General features: G+C 34.3%; 2 protein-coding genes across 28 annotated transcripts in view; one reads left to right on the forward strand and one right to left on the reverse strand.

The window, feature by feature from the left end:
* GIN1 (gypsy retrotransposon integrase 1) overlaps positions 1-992 on the reverse strand; it is a 79,348-nt gene extending 78,356 nt beyond the window's left edge. For 5 of the 6 annotated variants that reach the window (XR_007461331.1, XR_007461333.1, XR_007461332.1 and 2 more), the window contains exon 1: positions 891-992. The gene's annotated coding sequence lies outside the window, so the exon portion shown is untranslated. Of the gene's footprint in view, positions 1-874 lie in introns of all 6 variants that reach the window. The other variant, XR_007461334.1, reaches the window with a different exon arrangement.
* A 214-nt stretch (positions 993-1,206) lies between these two features.
* PPIP5K2 (diphosphoinositol pentakisphosphate kinase 2) overlaps positions 1,207-20,295 on the forward strand; it is a 71,624-nt gene continuing 52,535 nt past the window's right edge. For 12 of the 22 annotated variants that reach the window (XM_049647652.1, XM_049647655.1, XM_049647656.1 and 9 more), the window contains exons 1-8: positions 1,207-1,294; positions 4,814-5,179; positions 9,677-9,872; positions 12,385-12,475; positions 13,675-13,760; positions 14,842-14,996; positions 17,537-17,638; positions 18,776-18,937. In XM_049647652.1, the coding sequence (XP_049503609.1) occupies positions 5,054-5,179; positions 9,677-9,872; positions 12,385-12,475; positions 13,675-13,760; positions 14,842-14,996; positions 17,537-17,638; positions 18,776-18,937 (918 nt within the window). In that variant the 5' untranslated portion in view covers positions 1,207-1,294; positions 4,814-5,053. Of the gene's footprint in view, positions 1,295-4,813; positions 5,180-9,676; positions 11,307-12,384; positions 12,476-13,674; positions 13,761-14,841; positions 14,997-17,536; positions 17,639-18,775; positions 18,938-20,295 lie in introns of those variants that run through there. The other 10 variants (XM_049647654.1, XM_049647669.1, XM_049647668.1 and 7 more) reach the window with 3 other exon arrangements.

Below are 20,295 nucleotides of genomic sequence, written 5' to 3' on the forward strand. Positions count from 1 at the left end.
AATGCATGTGTTCCACCTTAAAAACTTAAAATCTGTAACATTTCAATGAACATGTGAACTTGTGATCATTATTTTTACTTCTGCGTTGGTCTACTTTAATCTCTGACAAAAGGAAAAGCATAATTTTATGTAATGTTAAAGACTGGGAAATCTAATTACACCAGGCACTTCTAATCTGATTCAACCTATAAATTGGTTTTAACAAAAAAATGCCTTCATCCCTATATGCATACACATGAAGCCACATGTGATAAGTGAATTTCCATTTTGAAAATTATTTCTCCACTTTAGTTCAGAAAAGCTCATTTAAAGGAAAAGTCCACAGAAAAAAAGTGTGTACTTTGCCTTTAGAACTACGGGACAAGATTGTCCCTTGAATTCGCGTCTCTCCCCGCCACAGGAGATTGTAATTTGGTGCGAAAGGCGAATATTTCAGATTAAATGGCAACTATGATAAAGTAAGTAGGGAGACTTCGTTCATGTCAGCCAACTGCCACGGTCAATTTTTGAACCTGCTCTGACTCTCGGACGCTATTTTAACTATTAGAGAGCATTTCCAGGGAGGCTTAATGGCTCGTTAATCAATTCTTCAGGGCAAGGTCCAGCTAAATTTAACAAAAGCAGGAAGACCATCAAGTAAAACTCGGTTACACAGACTAGGCACCTCCCCACGCCTGACAACAAAACTCGCCCCTTTTCCACTCAGCGGCCGCGGGACGCCGTAACGCCCAAGCAAGGCCCTCTCGCCCCAAGAGCGCCTGCGCAATCTCCACAGTCAATTAAACCCTTTCTTAAACTAGTCGATAGAAATGGTTTTGAAATTACTGTCAGGTGATGCCTCACTTTAAAAATCATCAGACATAACAAAGCATACCGGGACGACCACTCACCGAAAGTGGTCCTAAAAGCAAACGACAGGATTTAAGCTTCCTCTCGCGACTTATCTGGTGCTGCCGGAAGCGGAACTACCGGTGTCTTTAAGAGGTGTGTGCTTATGAGGGCCGTGCGGGCTGTTTGGCAATTGCCGGAAATCGTTCCGCCCGGTGAGATTTCTTGGTGAGACCCGAGGCGGGCGGGGAGAGGCGCGACCGAGATAAGGGAGGTGGTGTAGTGCTTTGCAGAACCTCTGCGTGGCCCTTCATCTGCTACTGTAGAGAGGAGACCGACGTCCTACCTAACAGCTGTAGTCTTTTGACGAACACCTCACTCCTGTCTCCGGCATTAAAGGGGAAACCGAAGCCCGAGTGGGCTTGGCTATTTCCTGCAGCTCGCGTGGCTACTGCAGCGGTGGCAGGTGAGGATTCCGGGACCGGAGGAGAACCGAGTTGCCGAACCCGGTCACCGAGGCCGCTGCTGGGCAGTTGCTTTGTCTCCTGCGCGTTGCGGAGCCCAGACACGCGCTCTTCCCAGGGGCGTGTGCCAGAGCAAAAGGCAGCGTGGGCGAGGAAGGAGTGACACTACAGCCCTGAGGCGCTTTTCGCGTCTGGATTTCTTCTCTTCTATTGCGTCCCTTTTTTATTTCTTGGGTTTGAGATACACGAGATTTCAGCCCAGCCAGAAGGGAACTGCCGAGCGCCTAAGCTGGTACTCTAGCCTGTGGGCTCGCTCCACCAAAGTAGGCAGCCTCGAGTTTGGGGACTGCTGTGGGTCGAGATCGCTGTTTTTGTTTTCAGTCTTTGCCCCTTTTCTCGCCCCCTGCACCCCCACTTCAAGAGAACAAAAAGGCCCTTGCGTTGCAGCTTTCCAGAATAAAAACGGAGGCTGCAGGTCTCTCCCTCACCTAATGAGTTTGATTGTTGCACCTCGCGCGCTTGGAGGGAGAAGGAACGAGGGTGGCGACCATTGTATCACATTTACTAGTTTATGGACGACTTCTGGCAGTTTGCGACCTTTGAATTCTTATGGGTGATACTTGTCTTGATCTAGTGTGCTGGAAGGCTTAGCTGGGGAAGTAGGAAGCATGGCTGGCTTTAGCACCTAGCATCCTTGCCCGACGCTGGGATAGGGTATTGTTTTGCTTTTGAAAATTCTTCAATGAAAAATACAGTTTTTGTTTCAGGCAGATTAAATATTAAAGATAGCCGCCATTGACTGAGTTCTTATGTGTGCCAGGTGATTTACATATGTTCTCATGTACTTCTCAACAATTCCATGATGTATGTTAGATTATTCGTCTCATTTTCCAGAGGTAGGTACTGAGGCTTGGAGAGGTCACTTAACTCGTCCTAATAAACTTTTGCTATTAGTAAACGTTTGAACCTCTGTTAGAAACCAGATTTTTCAGGTTCCAAAATCTGTATTATTGACTGTTACTATTGTCTTACCATTGTGCTTCGTTGCTTCCAGTTACTTCACTAACATTTTAAGTGGTTGAAAGTATTCATTAAAAACAAGTTCAGTGTGCCTATTTATGTCTGACGAAATGATCTCTGTCCTCATGGAGCTTCCTTGTTCTGATGCAGAAGTAAATAGTTTAGAAACCAAAATACTGACGGTAGCGTGGGTTTTTTAAAGCGAGTGATTAAACTGACGTGCAGAAGGTTCAGAGTTGTCCAGTCAAATCTTGCCATTTTGGGTTTTAAACTCCTATGACTTTCATGGTAGTTGTGAGGATATTACACTTAGCGTTGACAGCAGCATTGTCACCATTCACAGCAGTGTTTCCATCCGGAAAATGCTTTTGGGGTTTCAGGAAAATTGGTCATGTGTCTATTTAGACTGAGCAGTAAGAGCTGAGGGTCCTCAAGAAAGACGGACTTCTGTACACTACATAGGACTGATGGATGATCCAAGTTGTCATTTTAAGGATTAAGTAGCTTAAATTTGGGGAGAAGATGAGTATTTATTCCAGGCAGTAGTGTTCATGACAGTCTGAAGCAGTGTGGTAAGACTAGAAAACGTAATGAGGTCTCCAGCAGAAGCAGTGGCAAAGAGGAGTTTCTGTGGCTTCATTGCAAGGGCAGTAAATAGGTACATTCTAAACTAAATTGTTTGTCTTTGTTCTGTGCCAGTTAAGTTAGATCAGGAATCTCTTTTTTAATTATAAAAGCCAATAAAAGAAACACCTCACATTTACTAAATGTTTACCCTGTGCTAAATTGCTGCTTTGGCATTTAGTTTTCAAAATAATTTATTAAATTTATCACAGTTTACAGATGGTGGCTAGAGAGTTTCAGTAACTTAGTTAAGGATACGGATCTGAACAACTATTAGAAAAAGCTTTCTAACCCACTTTTGTCAAAGTCTAGAACAATGGTTCTCTCTCCTTTTTAAAAAAGTTGATTTCTTTTGAGAGAGCACGAGCAAGTGGGAACCTGAGCAGGGGAGGGGGCAGAGAGAGAGGGAGAAAGAGAATCCCTCCTTGGGGTCGTGAGATCATGACCTGAGCTGAAATCTAGAATCTGACACTTATTAGACTAAGCCATCCAGGCGCTCTTAGAGCAGTGGTTCTCAAAGTGTGATTACCAGTCCAGCAGCATCAGCATCACCATGGAATTTTAAAAATGCAGAGTATTGGCTCCCACTTTGAGACTTTAGTATTTTAACAAGCCCTCCTGGTGATTCTGATGTATGATGAAGTTTGAGAACCACTTCCTCGAGTGTCGATACTTTAGTAGCAATGTACTTTCCAATTTATAAATCGGAGTTGAGTAGCTTTTGTCTTTTGAACAAGTATTTCTACCTTTTTTAATCACAAACTGTTTTAAATTTCATAACACCATGCAATTTTAATTTGAAAATTGGATACAATGAAGCCTGCCTAGGTACACTAGGGTTTCAGTATTTAATAGGGAGCCACCAATTAAACTAGAATTACATCTTTAGAAATAAGAGTTTTGGAGTTACACCTTACAGTTTTTTATCTAACATACACTCCCAACTCTTAAGAATATTTGATCAAATAATTTATTATATTACCAGTAATCCAATGAATTATTTGATATATAGTTTCATCTTGGTAAGTAATTAGTTTTAATGTGACCAAGAAACAAGTACATGTAAACAACTTTGGTAAAGAATATTTTGAGATGTCACTGTTACATGAGATTTCTTGAACTGATGTTGATAGACATCTGTTTATGTGGAAAGCTTGGGTGTCAATCACATAAAATTTTTGCAGAATTTGTTACACTTGTACATTTTTTTTTTTTGAGGAGAGAATCCATAGATTTTTATTAGTTCAGCCAAAGAATTTTTGACTTCTAAAACTTCAAAAGCTGCTGTTAAAATGAAATATTTTCTTTACTCTCGTTTTATTGATATTTTTTGAGACTAGAATGCAGAAAGGTTTTGTTCCCTAAAAAAGATAAAAATTAAAAAAAGCCTCGTTTGCAAGTTGAACTTTCAAGTTAAAACCTTTTAAAAATTGATTTAATGAGTTTTCAAATTGATTTATAGTTGTCAATGGGTTTTAAATTTACATTGCATTTTATCTGGGGTTTTTTTCCCCCAGATATTGATCTGATCTATTCAGATATTACTGAACTGTGTTGCAAAGGAATTCAGCTTTTAATGGAATTTTGTTATAATTTGAATAATTTTCTCACTTATTAGATATTTTTGGACTTAAAGAATTTACTGTGTATTTTTGTTACTGTTACTGTCTTTTTGTTATTTTTGAATCAGTGCTGAATTGTTAAAATGTAGATTATTGAATATCAATGCCTAATTTTTTAATATCATGGAAGAAAATGTCTTTGTATTTGAAGGTATGCATCAAATTACTGGTAATGATTTTACAAGTATCATTTTACTTTTACATGAATGTTTTTGAAGTACAGTCTCCAAAATTATTTTTTTCATTGTATTTTAGGTAGAAAGATTGTTGCATCGACTCACTGAAGCACTAAGCCTCTCTCTTTTAAACTTCATCAACAAATGAAGCAATGATATCTGAGAACAGAAGAACATTTGCCAGCTAACTGTCATCACAATTTCAAGTGATTGTAAAAGCAAAAACAAGCTGCAACAGACCTTGTATAGTAGAGAGAGAATGGTTTATTTAAAAGCAATTTTAGTATAGTGCTTTATATCTATATCAAATGAAATAAAAATGAGTGAAGCCCCCAGGTTCTTTGTTGGGCCTGAAGATACAGAAATAAATTCAGGAAATTATCGACATTTCTTCCACCATGCAGATGAAGATGAGGAGGAAGAGGATGAGTCTGTAAGTTGTTTGGTGAGAGAAGACCAGTACAGTATAGACTTCTTACTCATCACTGTTAAAGTGAATTATTACTGTCTAAATTGTGAAGCCATTTTTGCACACAGTAATTTGTTGGAAGTCTTTTGCACTAAAACAGCATGTTTCATTACAACATTATTGAATCTATGTTGCATCAAGAAATCCAATCAGGAGTCAGAGTTCTAAGTTGTTTAATGATGCTTATTCTAGTGTCTTTCACTGGTATGCCTAGCGTGACACAAGACTCAGTTGAAAACATGGCAAAAAGAATAGGGCCATAAACCAAAGGATTTCTTGTATGTAGAAGTACCTAAAAAACATGTCAAGAGAAAGAAGTAAGTTGAAGGAAATCATTTTAAAGTTACAAAGAAGGACTTCTTAGCTTCGTTAAGTTTGTCATGTTGTCAATACAAGTGGTGCTTGACTCAGATAGCCTTATGTATTAACTATTCAGAAGCCTGTAACTGTGTGGCTAGGAGAGGCTACCTCAAGTATCCACAGGGGTGTGTAACTGTGTAAGTCTTACTTTCTTTTTTATCTTATCTATTAGGATGTATAACCATAGTGGATCTTCAGGAATAACACCCATTTATTATGTTCATTTTACCATAGCTATATTAGCTCAACATTTGTCTTGTTTTCCCTTTACACATAGACATTGCTTTACTGTGAAGACTGATTCAAGATACAAACTTATGTTTTTTTCCCTTATATTTCCAGTTCGAAAGAGAATTTTGTTTTCAAACCTGTTATACTTGGTAAAAGTAGTTAAAAACAAACCAAAAATAGCTATTAGATTATTCTTTAAATCTTTTTTCCTAATTATTTAATACTTTTCCCAGTACAGTTATGCATGTCTGAAATGTGAATCAGACAGCTTTCACTTGAAACCTTTCCCACCCACCCCTCATCCTCAGCCCAGGAAAGATGATTTTCAAGCTTCTCTTACGAGCAGTGCTTTTCTTCATCTGAAGTATTGTCTAGAAATCCAATAAGTAAAACAGGAAAGCAGACCTTCTCTGGCTGACTTAAACTAGGAAGTGCTATTGACTCTGCTTCAAGTACTGCTATCCCTTTTCACTAGAGTACATCTGAACACACTGTGAATGTCACTGACCATCAAGTCCACTTTTTCCAGATAAGGACTTCTGTCCCTTATATCCAGAACTCTATTTGTCTCTCGTCCCTTCTGCCTTTTATGTTTTAGCAGTATCAAATTTTTGCTTTTCACGTGTTATTCTATGTTGTGCCATGCCTCTTCGCCGTTGGGTATATTCCTTTATCTGTATAGAATGCCCTTTTCTGGGAAGGGATACCTTGTGAATAGTTTTTCATTCTTCAAAACCCTGCTCATTATTCATATTGATTCTTCCCCTTCTCCTTGTAAACTTGAATACTTCTTCCTCAGTACCATTCTATACCTTAACACATATACTTGTATTCCATGTATCATAATGTACTGCATTGTTACTGTAATCCCTGTTAGATTCACAGCACTTTGAGTGTAGGTAGTTTCTGTATATTTAACTTTTAGTTTAATTCTTAGACTATTGGCACTAATTAAATTGAACTCACATTTGTGATGTATAATTGTCACTTTTGAGTAGCTTCAATTTGGTTCATTTGACCTATAGATTGTTGACCTATAGAACAAAATGATTTGTTCTAGGTCATTCTGTTTTTAAGATTAAAGGTATGAATTTCATTTTAGACATTAAATCTGACAAAGTAATTTAGATCTGTTTAAAAAGTAATTACATGCTATCACGTAATTTTACCTGATAGAAAAATTCTGTGATTTTGTCTTAATGCAGCTTTATTTGTGCATTTTAAACTTGAAAGTTTCTAGTTGATCTTAGCCAATGAGTAGATATTAAATAGATCTGTAATAAACAAAATTTAGCATTTTAATATTGAATAAAATAAAAGTAAATAAAATAAAGTAAAAGTAGCCTTTTAATCTGTAAAACAGTAGGAAGTGTTAGGTTGAATGCTGTTTTTACTGAAATATAATTGACATTAGTTTCATGTGTACAACATGGTGATTCAGCAATTGTATACATTACAGAATGCTCACCATGATAAGTGTAGTTACCATCTGTCACCATACAAAGTTTCTACTTTGTATGCCCTATGCTGTACTTTTCATCCCTTTAACTTCTCTATTTTATAACTGGAAGTCTGTACCTCTTAATCCCCTTCACGTGTTTCACCCATCCTTGCACCTCCCCTTCCCACTGAGAGCCACCAGTTTGTTCTCTGTGTTTGAGTCTAGATGGTTTTTTTATTTTTTTATTTCTTCCAGTTTTTAGATTCCACATGTAAGTGGAATCATAAGGTATATGTTTTTCTGTTTCACTTAGCATAATATCCTATAAGTCCATCCATGTTATTGTGAATGGCAAGATTTCATTCTTTTTCTTTTTTTTTTTTTTTTTTTTTTAAGGTTTATTTTTGAGATACAGAGAAAGAGCACAAGCAGGGGAGGGGCAGAGAAAGGGGGACAGAGAAGCCAAAGCAGGCTCCAGGCTGATACCAATGAGCCCGATGTGGGGCTCAAACTCACAAACCGCAAGATCAAGACCTGAGTCGAAGTTAGATGCTCAACCAGCTGAGCCTCCCAGGCACCCCTTCATTCTTTTTTATGCCTGATATAAGCTTAATTTAAATATATATATATATATACATATACATGCATGTATATATATTCTATATCTATATATATGTATATATACACATATACATTATATATACACTATATATGGTATGTGTAATATATATAATATATATCACGTGTATCCATTTATGGATGGACACTTAGGTTGCTTCCATATCTTGGCTGTTGTAAATAATGATGCAGTAAACATATCTTTTTGAATTAGTGTTTTTATTTTCTTAGTAAATACCCGGAAGTAGGATTAATAGGTAATATGCTATTTTTAAGTTTTTGAGGAACCTCCATACTGTTTTCTACAGTGGTTGCTCCAGTTTGCATTCCCACCAATGGTGCATGAGGATTCCTTTTTCTCCACATCCTTGCCAACTCTTGTTATGTCTCGTCTTTTTGATACTAGCCTTTTTGACAAGTGCGAGGTGATGTGTCATTGTGGTTTTGATTTACATTTTCCTGATGATTAGTGTTGTCGACCATCTTTTCATGAATCTTTTGCCCATCTGTATGTCTTCTTTGGAGAAATGTCCGACTAAGGTCCTCTGTTCATTTTTTAATTGGATTATTTGGGTTTTTTTGATGTTGAGTTGTAGGAGTTCTTTGTATATTTTAGAAGTTGACCCCTTAATAGATATATCATTTGCAAGTATCTCCTCCCATTCAGTAGGTTGCCTTTTTTGTTTTGTTGATGGTTTAGCTTGAGTACTTTTGTTGGCTAGGGAAATATTCATTAGGAACATCATGAGCTGGATAGAGGCTTTTGATCAGGAAATAATTGAATAAGGGAACATAAAAGTGGATAATCAAGGTGGAAAGACAGCAAATCCTGGGAAGGTTAGGATTTTTACAATCAAATTCAATACCAATTTGACCTCTAGATTTTATGAGTTAGAAGAGGCAATGAGGAAATCTAATTTTAGGCATAAAGAATAGCAATTTAAATCTGATGTTATCCTATTTTATTTTTAGATTTATAAGAGAGAGTCTAGTAAAACACTTGAGCACGGATTATATTGTCATCTGAAATATATAAAATATGGAAGGGGGAAAACTAAAAAGAAAAACTAGACACAGCTTTATTTATTTGATAAATTATTAACTATTTAAATGCAGAGACCTCAGAATGAATCTTGAGTGGTTTTGTAAACCTGTGAGCTGCTCATAAATTATTTCTGTCTCCTCCTTTTTTTAGTTTCAGGATGAACCATGGCCTTTTAGCTATAGTAGGGGTGCCAGAGATGAGCAACACCATTAATGGGAATATTGAGTATAAAGATAGGAGCTTCAAAGAGCAATGACACCTCTGTTAGCAGTTTGGCGTTCTCCAAAATTTTCTTCCAAGTTGTCATTGGTGACCAACTCCTATTCAAGCTCAGTCTCCAAAAAATAGTTCAACACTGTAGTACAGCTTTGTAGTCAGAACATCTTATTTTAGGCAAGAGAATTCTTTATCTCACTCTCATTGGTCTTTTTACTTGGATTAGATAAGTTTTGGCCCTTATTTTCCCCTTTCTTTTTTAAGGAGAACAACAAGTGTTGAAGACAGTCAAGAAAGGAGTATTTAAGTTTAAAATCAGAATGAAAATAGTAACGATGTCCTGAAAGTGTATTGTTTTAGAATTTTTTCCAAACCTTTGTAAACAACTATTTGTTATTTATTATAATAACAATGTAATTTTGAAAAATGCCTTTTTTGGTTAGTGTGTCATTTGTATTAATCACATCCCTCATCTACTTCTGAACAAGATTTAAAATAGCTCTACTTTGCAGTTCGTGTCGAGTCAACCTGATTGTTTTGTTTTGTTTTCCTTCTGTTTTAGCCGCCGGAAAGACAGATTGTGGTTGGAATATGTTCCATGGCAAAGAAATCCAAATCCAAACCAATGAAGGAAATTCTTGAACGGATCTCCTTATTTAAATATATCACAGTAGTAGTATTTGAAGAAGATGTCATTTTGAATGAACCAGTAGAAAACTGGCCTTTATGTGATTGTCTTATTTCTTTCCATTCTAAAGGTATTAAAGAATGGGGTGGGAACTACTTTTATCCTCTTATAATAAAACCAATACATACTAATTGTAGATTATTAGATAAAATAGAAAAATAAAATTAAACTTACCCACTCTCACAGATCAGTGTTGCTAACATTTTGATATATTTCTTTTCAGCCATTTTTCCTCTGTATATTTTTTAAAAACAAATTTACTATTACAGTGTATATGTAATTTTATATTTAATTTTCCATTAACTATATCGAGGTTTATTTTCCTTTCATTACATTCTTCAGAGACCTGATTTTTAATGACAGCTTGTCATCATGAGGATATACTATAACATATTCAGCCAGTATCTTAACAATTAGTCTCCGGTTTTCACTATTAAAAATAGTGAAAAATAGGTTGATGAATTCTTTGAAAGTATATCTTTGTTACTCTAAGTTATTTAGAATGAATTCTTGAATTAATGAATATTTTAAGGTCTATGCTTTTGTCATATAGAAAATGATGTTTCCTCATATACATTTTTATATTTTATTTCTGAGGCGCTTAATATTTGAATTTTAGACTTTACTCGGTTTCTTTTATAAACCAAAGTGAAATATAATTAAACTTCAGTATTACTTGATGGTAAAATATGCCTTCATAGTAAAACCCACTAATCAAAATTATTAGTGAACATCTGAAATTTTTATTACCCAGTTATCTGTGAATTAAATGTATTTCTTGCTAAGAACTATAATTTAAAAGATATGTACTCAGTTATAAATGAATTCACATTAAAGCAAACTTGTTACCAAAATATGTAATCTCTAGCTGTGTTAAAGTTTCACTTTACTTAGGTATTCAAGAAACGTCTTCAGCCAGAAAGGGGTGGAGCATGTTTGAGACTTCTTGTGCTCCTATAGCCTATAGAGAAGCCAAGGCCCTGGTCTTCTTTATAAACTGAAGTCCTTTATTTCAGAGAATATGAAAATTAGCTTATCTTTGAGGGTAAGGTTTCTTCCCTTACTACTACATGGTTCTTCCTACAGAGCTATTTATTTGCTTGTAAAAACTAGGTGCTCTCCAAGGTGATATCCCATATGCTGTCTCTTGGTAAGGGAAATGTCCTCTTTAACCACAACAACAACAAAAGCAGGGAACTGAATAAGGGTTCCTATATGCTGAGTTCTGTTAGGAAACATGAAATCATAGACCTTGAGATACCTTTATGACAAGTGATGAATTCTTCTGAGAGTCTTTACAAAAGTAGAAGGGTTTGTAATTTGTGGCCAAGTGATTCTAGGTATAGAGTACTTTCATTACATTTTAAAAACTAAAAGGAATTTAGGAATAAGTCTTTTTTAACTGACTATGGTTTTTTGTTTAGTTTTTTTTAACTTCAGTATGCCTTAGTACTTAACTTCTCCAACCGTTCCGATAATGCTACAAAACACAGCGTCTTCACAGGTATACTATAGTGTGCTATAGTTAAATTCTAAAGTTATGCATACCTAATGATTTTTACTCTGTTTCTTCAATTAGATATTCATTAAAATATTTTCATTTAAGGAATAATAATATTTATTGGGAGCTTATTATGTCAGGTACTGTGCTAAGTGTTTTATGTATACTCCTTGATGGAGTTCCTCCAAAAACTACTAGGTAAGACTGTTAAAATACCCATTTATAGTTGTGAATCAGGGGCTGAGAGATTTTAGGTAAATTTGCCCGAGATCACGTAGCTAATGAAAGATGGAGCCAGGACTTTGGACCCTGTTATATTAACCTCTAGGGAATACTGCCTTACCATCTCTAAGTAATAGGTATTGATGGATAAAACTGGAGCTTTTAGCATCAATACAGACAGCATAGTAGAATCATTAAAATGCTTTAGATACTTTAGACCTCTTACTATATCTGCCATTTGATTTATTTTCCTTGTAATTAGTAATTTTACCAAAGTCTAGTCATTTTTGAGTTAATTTCTGATATCTTAACGTTGACCAAGTAACAGCAAGTATGATTCTACTCATATACTTTATATTTAGAGCATATCTTTGCAAGAGAATTAACTTTTGTTTTACTATTTTAAAGATGCATAAATTCTTTGAATTATCAACAATTTATATGTATAGATATCAAATTTTAAAAGTGAGAAAAAGAGTTATATATATTTTAAAAATCACCAAGTGATTGTGATATATTTATTTATATATAGATTTCTGTTTGTGTATGAGGTAATCTTAACTTTTTATCATTGACTTTGAATAATCAGGTGTTGACTAATGTGTCAGTGGTCTAAATTTGGTTATATAACCACTAGCTTATTGTGCCTTATCAATCAAATTAATAATCTAGGAAAAAATAAGACTTATTAATAGTACAAGTTAAGTTTTATGTGTTTATTTTTCCATGATTTATATGGAAAGTAGTGATTAATAAAACTAACCTTTTATCAGAAATGGCATAAATTCAAATTGATAGAGTTATAGATGTCAACTTATCTTGAGATTGTACAGAATATGTTAATAATATGTGTTCTTAGGATTTCCACTGGACAAAGCAGTTGCCTATGCAAAACTCAGGAATCCATTTGTAATCAATGACTTGAATATGCAGTATCTCATACAAGATAGGTGAGTGATGGAGATGGCTGAATAAGGGAAGGAAAATTAACATTTTTTTAGTATAGACTGTAAGCTGATACGGCATCAGGTGTTTTCATATACGTTAATTTTGGTATCCTCTAAATAATACTTAAGAATAGGTATTTATACCCAATTTTGTAGATGAAGAATCTTGCAAATCAGGGAGATGAATTGATTTGCCCAAAGTCACAAGTAGTCCTGCAAATAGTGGGACGAGGACTTAAACCAGATTTATTTAATTTCTGGAGTCTACTGAACCACTGAAAATTATGAACAACTTCTCTGTCATGGTGACTGATGATGAAATTAGGACTATACTAGATTATTTTTAATGGTAAAGTGCAACTGTTTTGAAAAATACCTCACTATCTTAGCATTCATTTTACAGGCCAAAAGCATGGGTTTCCAAGAGAAACTGTAAAATGCAAATATATTTATTTATATTGTTTGATGTTTCACTCTGATGGCTACCCTTATGATTTCACCAACATTTGATTTTCCTTTATGTGAACATTACAATATGAGATTATATGTATGAAAATACTTTATAAACTATAAGGCCTTATGGTTTTTTGTTTCTGGTATTCTGTTCTTCCAGATAGTGACATTATTGATATCTAAAACTTTAAAACATTTTTCCTAGATTTCCATATTAATACATGCTTATATATTATATGCATATATATGAAAATGCATATTTACTTTAAGAAATTTGGAAAATAAAAGCATCAAGGAAGGATTTTACCCTGCCACCATATCTGTCATATTTTTTTCATATAGAAAGCAATATGTACATGCACTCACATTTTACACAGGGTCACTTTTCTCTTACAATACAATGAACATTTTCCCATGCCATTAAATATTCTTTAGGTATAAAGTTTTTAATGGTTAGGTAATATTCTGTCATTGCTTATAGCAACTTTATTTGACCATTTCTTTTTATGCATTTACATTCCCAATTTTAAATGTTAGTATTTTAATATGCCACATAAAGTATTGTGCAGACGTTTTTGTTTTAATATTGCATAATATTTCCTTTGAATACATATTTTTTCAATACTTTAAATGACAAATTTTTGTTTAAAAAATAAGGCTTGATATCCATGCCTTTTTAGTAATACAATAGTAATAATGTACTCGTGAAATAGAATAAAACAATAAAGGATGTTTTCGCTTTTTTTCAGGAGAGAAGTATACAGTATTCTTCAGGCTGAAGGTATTTTACTTCCACGTTACGCAATTTTGAACCGTGACCCAAATAATCCCAAAGGTAAGAGTAAGAGATTTTGAGCGAGCTGCCTTTTGTCACTCAACATACTTTTGAGCCACTTCCCTTCTATAATTAAGTAGAAGGAATTTGAAGAATTCATAGTATTTTGTTTACTTTTTTTAAAGAAATGAACCAATTAAGCATTATGTCCAGTTGAAGTGTAGCACTATAAGCTAAAAGACCCAGTAATAATTTAAGAGTTATATATCCTACTTTTCTTTGGTTTGCATTTGACATCTATTTGGGAAATGTAAAGAAGAATTTTTAAATTATGTGCTTAATAAATTTGTATTGATTAGTGTAAACAAGTGATTTATCTGTGACTCTTGAATTAAGCATTAGAAACTTCACACTAGAATGCTGTGATTAAATTTCTGATGACTAGGAACTTTGGAGTATTATTACCTACTAATGTCTTAAAGCACCCTTTGCTTCATTTTTCTGGTTATCTAAAACATACCATGTAAGTTATATATAGCAGTCTAAAAAAACCAAGATAAATGTTTATCTGCATTAAGATTTAATATTCTGATAAGAGTATTTTAGGGAATTCTGATGATTTTATTGTATCTAAAAGCAACTTTTATTAAAAACAAAATATAGCATTTATTATCTGTAACAGGGAACTTCCCTCATTTGTCTAGAGGTAAAAAAAATAACTTCCTAATTAGATTGCTTGCTTACTTTGTATAGGTTACTTTAGTAACCTGAATAATTTCATGTTTTATGGTATCTGTGATACAAATGATCCCTTACATTTTTCAGAAGATGATAGCGTTCTAAAATTATTTCTCAGTCTTTCTTGTTGGTGTCATTTCCTATCTAACTTTGTATTCTGTGGATTGATAAGGTGAAATGACAGGTTCATAAGATTTTGAAGAAAAACTATAGTTTTTAATGTCATAGATCATAGATGTTGATGTATGTTGTTTGCATAAATAGTTTTAACTAAAATCAAATCATATATTATCCAAGCTTACTTTTCTTTGTACTCTCCATTGTAGTAAAAACTTCAATAATTATACTATTTCCAGATAATATACAGTATGTAATTTTTCCTGATGTTCTGTTTGACTTTTAGAGTGCAATCTGATTGAAGGTGAAGATCATGTAGAAGTAAATGGTGAAGTTTTTCAAAAGCCATTTGTAGAAAAGCCAGTCAGTGCAGAGGATCATAATGTTTACATTTACTACCCAACATCTGCTGGTGGTGGGAGTCAAAGACTTTTTCGGAAGGTAAACCTTTGTTATCCCAGGGAATACTGTTCTTCATACTTTGTGCAAATTTTACTAAAAGTAATCAAGTATTTAATAGAATTAAGACTAAGAATGTATCATTTAGGAATAAATGAAAACTGGTACTCTTCTTTGTTAGAAAAGCAAGGCATTATTTTATTTTTTAATGCAATGCATGCAAAATTTCTAGGTACAAAGTATGAAGAGTATTATTTGATTTCATTTGCATCTTCCAGTTATGTATCTGGCCTATGAGAAATCAGGTAAAGATCAGCAGTATTTAAGAAAAATGGCACCTTGGGGCACCTGGGTGGCTCCGTCAGTTAAGCCTCCGACTTAGGCTTAGGTCATGATCTTGTGGTTTGTGAGTTCGAGCCCCGCGTCTGGCTCTTGCTGACAGCTCAGAGCCTGGAGCCTGCTTTGGATTCTGTTATCTCCCCATCTCTCGGCCCCTCCCCTGCTCATGCTCTGTCTCTCTCTGTCTTTCAATAATAAATAAGTGTTAAAAAAAAAAAAAAAAGAAAAGAAAAAATGGCACCTTAGGGCACCTGAATGGCTCAGTTGGTAGAGCATGCGACTCAGGGTGTGAGTTTAAGCCCCACATTAGGCATGGAGCCTATTTAAAACAGAGAAAGAGAAGAAAAATAGACCCCAAGATGGATGATTCATAGACAAAAATAATACCAATAATTTTTACATACATGACAGTATGCTCAAAATTGCACCCATAAGAGGATGTGGAGAAACGGGAACCCTCTTGCACTGTTGGTGGGAATGCAAACTGGTGCAGCCGCTCTAGAAAAGTTTGGAGGTTCCTCAAAAAATTAAAAATAGACCTACCCTACGACCCAGCAGTAGCACTGCTAGGAATTTACCCAAGGGATACTCAAGTACTGATGCATAGGGGCACTTGTACCCCAATGTTTATAGCAGCACTCTCAACAATAGCCAAATTATGGAAAGACCCTAAATGTCCATCAACTGATAAATGGATAAAGAAATTGTGGTTTATATACACAATGGAGTACTACATGGCAATGAGAAAGAATGAAATATGACCCTTTGAAGCAACATGGATGGAACTGGAGAGTGTTATGCTAAGTGAAATAAGTCATACAGAGAAAGACAGATACCATATGTTTTCACTCTTATGTGGATCCTGAGGAACTTAACAGAAACCCATGGGGGAGGGGAAGAAAAAAAAAAAGAGGTTAGAGTGGGAGAGAGCCAAAGCATAAGAGAGTCTTAAAAACTAAGAACAAACTGAGGGTTGATGGGGGGGTGGGAGGGAGGGGAGGGTGGGTGATGGGTATTGAAGAGGGCGTCTTTTGGGATGAGCACTGGGTGTTGTATGGAAACCAATTTGACAATAAATTTCATATATTAAAAAAAATAAAAATAATAAAAAATAATATTAAAGATTTAAAAAAAATTGCACCCATAATAAAATAAATGCAAATGAAGTCTAAAAGTTAATGACATTGAATTACTTTTTGGATTGCCAAAGATCTAAAAGATTGAGGTAGTTGGAAAACAAGCACAAGCCCACATGTTGTTGGCAGGAATGCAAGTTAATATAGCCTCTTAGCAATATAATTTAATAATACATTAAGATTTAAAATGTGTGTACATTTATAATCATGGAAATGCAAAGAAAAAACACAGTGGGATACTATTTTATATCCATTAGAGTGGCAAATATTAAGTCTAACGATACCAATTATAGTAGAGCAGTGGGAACTAATATATGTGCTAAGAGAACTCTAAATTGTTAAAACAGTTCATAAAGGATTTTGGTATTATCTTTGTATGTTGAATATGAGCACCTAGCAATTCTATCACCTGGTAATTCTACTTGTAGAACATACATTAGAAACCCTCTTGCACATGGGACACATATAAGAATATTCCAAGCAAAACTATTCTACTGACAAAAGCTTAGAAAACAGCCGAAATATCCATTAATGAATGAATTCCGTGTACGTACACAGTGGAAAATTCTATAGTAGAGAAAGTGAACAAACCAGGTTACATGCAACAACATGGTTGAATCTAAGAAACATTATTCTTACCATTCATTGTATATTTATGCTATTTAACTTACATATAAATTGTAATTATGGTAGAAAATAATACAGCGTCTGGGGCGCCTGGGTGGCGCAGTCGGTTAAGCGTCCGACTTCAGCCAGGTCACGATCTCGCGGTCCGTGAGTTCGCGCCCCGCGTCAGGCTCTGGGCTGATGGCTCGGAGCCTGGAGCCTGTTTCCGATCCTGTGTCTCCCTCTCTCTCTGCCCCTCCCCCGTTCATGCTCTGTCTCTCTCTGTCCCAAAAATAAATAAAAAACGTTGAAAAAAAAAAAAATTAAAAAAAAAAAAAAGAAAATAATACAGCGTCAACTGTATAGTAAATGTTGTTAAATACTTGTACAACAAAAAAATTTTTTGGAAATATCTAAGATGGAAAAATATGGTGAAAGTTTATATTAATAAAATGAGATGAATAATTTAGTTTTTATATTCATGGACATCTTTGTTTTCAGATTGGCAGTAGAAGTAGTGTTTATTCCCCAGAAAGCAATGTACGAAAAACAGGCTCATATATATATGAAGAGTTTATGCCCACAGATGGTACTGACGTAAAGGTAGGATTGATTACAGTATATTTTAATTTTGTATTTAGTTTACCGATGGCAACAGAAAAAGAGATTACCCTTTAATTAGTTATATCTATATTCTGGATCTCTCTCTCTCTCTCTTTTTTTTTTTTTTTTTTTTTTTTGGTGACTAGAGATTCTTAATCTGTTTTGTATTATGAATGCCTTTGACAGTCTGAAGGCCATGGACCCTTTATTTAGAATAATGTTCTTAAATGCTTAAAACAGGATTGCCAAGGAGACAAATTTTATTGAAATACAGTTATAAAAATATTTAATAAACAACTTGGTGATACAATAAAATGTATGCTTCTTTAAAAGGACATTAAATAATAAAGCAGTAAAGGTCTAATAGCCACCAGTTTCTAAGCATTGATTAGCATAAATGATGTTTGAGATCCACAGCAACTGTAGCATAATGTAAAAATATGTTTGACTTCTTTTGGTGACAAAGACCTAGACCTTGGTCTAAGGTATAAACCTGATCATGAGCCTCTCCTTTAAAATTCTCTTATGGATTTTTGTTGACCAGAGGATAATAATCAGGTTCTTAAGTGTGGCATACAGAATGTTTTAGTCTGTCTTCTATCAACCTTATTTCTTACAGTATAAACTATACTAAATAATTTACTCTTATCTGAATACATCATGCTCTTTAACACCTCTGGCCTCTGTTTTAATTACCTGTGCTTGGGGTGCTGTTTTCTTTCTTATCTGCTTTTCATTCTATGCTGTCCCTCACCACCACCCCCATTTTTTAATCTTCCTTTTGGCCATTACTTTCTTTTATGTTTTTATAATTAACTTGTACCTCTCCTTTGTTAAACTTAAAACAATTTGAAAAAGATCACCTCATATACAACCTAGTATTCCCTCATAATGCTCAGCATAATCAGTCTCTGTAAAGAACAGAACTTCACTTTACCATTTTTTTGCCATGTTATTGTTTATAACCTTTTCCATTGTATTGAAAATTTTGGCATGTGAAATAGAAAGAGGTGTGAAATGAATAGTCTGGAGACTGAAGTAAAGTTTTATTATTTTTCTTTAGGTTGTTGTCTGCTGTTTTTTAAAATACATTTTAAATAATATAAAATTTTTTATATATTTTAACTTTAATGAAAGGTTTATACAGTGGGTCCAGATTATGCTCATGCTGAGGCTCGAAAATCTCCAGCCCTCGATGGCAAGGTGGAACGAGATAGTGAGGGAAAAGAAGTTAGATACCCTGTTATTCTGAATGCACGCGAGAAATTAATTGCTTGGAAAGTCTGCCTTGCTTTTAAGGTAAGATGTTTTAAAGGCCATACAGGCCCCTGTCAAAGAAATTCCAATGTCTTTTTTGAGTAAAAGAAATGTTACTTGGGCATTTAGTGGGAGAAGTAAGCTGAGAAAATAAAAATGATACATTTAAATGGTTTATGTACTTTTCAGGGGATTCTTATAGCGCCATTAATAAAAATATATAATAAGTGAAGGCCTTTGTTTCTCTCTATTTTATCTGTTATATAAAAGGCAATTTTGTCAATTTATTCAGAAATTAAAATGATGGAGGAAAACTTAACTAAAACAGTAGCATTAACCAGTGTTTAGAGGTATTATTTAACATGCTTAAAACAACTGGTTGCAAGTACTATTTACTCAGAATTGATACGTGATTGTTTTCTTGAATAAAAAAGGTCTTCAGTAGTCTTCTAGCCTTGGTAATACATCCTTTAGCCTATTTATTGTATATAATAAAATGTGTTTTTGAAAGCAATACAAATAACATTCCTTAAAGAAAACTTTTTACTTCTAACATTTGACTAGTTCCCTCAGTCTACATCATTAGGTTTCCAGTAATGTATGGTAAAGATTTAAATAGAAGTAGTGCAACTTGCATCTAACAAAGGATAAACTTCACCTTTTTGAAGTCTTGTCTTGAGTTATAATGTAAAGACTAGGATGTGTTACTGGTTATTAAATAATACTTTATGTCTTAATAATTTGAAGTCACTTTTATGGAAGGAATATTATCCTGTAAGTATATTTTAATAGCTTTGTATGAATTGTCTTAACTTCGTAATACCAGGATTCTAAAAGACATGACTTAAAATCATATTTATGCTAATGTGTCATGATTTGAATGTAAAATGCAGAAGTTAGAAAATTCTTGGAGCCTGAGTAGGAAATTTATACCTTGCAATGGTTTTCTTCTCCCAAATAAAATGTATTTAATTTATTTCAAGTGCTCACAAGTATATAGTTGTCAAGTTTTAAAAGATTCAGAACGAAGGGCACCTGGTTGGCTCAGTTTGTGGAGCCTGCGACTCTTAATCTCAGGGTTGTGAGCTTAAACCCCACAGTGGGTGTAAAGATTACATAAAAATAAAATCTTTCTTTAAAAAAAGATTCATAGGGATAATTGGACATTTCCTCTGGGACATATCTTCAAAACTATTTTTTCTTTATGTTTTCCTTGATGCTTTGGATTAAAGTGATATAATTTCTACTATCACAAAATTTTACAAAGCCTTTAAAAATTTTTTTACTCTTTTTAATTAAATATTACTTGAAGAACTTCTTGATACAGTAGGTTATTTTTTGGCCTCTCTAGTCCCTGAAGCATTTTTGTTCCATATTTACTTCATGGTGTGGAACTAAAA

Source organism: Panthera uncia, assembly GCF_023721935.1.
Source record: "Panthera uncia isolate 11264 chromosome A1 unlocalized genomic scaffold, Puncia_PCG_1.0 HiC_scaffold_17, whole genome shotgun sequence".
In the NCBI taxonomy this organism is placed as follows: domain Eukaryota; kingdom Metazoa; phylum Chordata; class Mammalia; order Carnivora; family Felidae; genus Panthera; species Panthera uncia.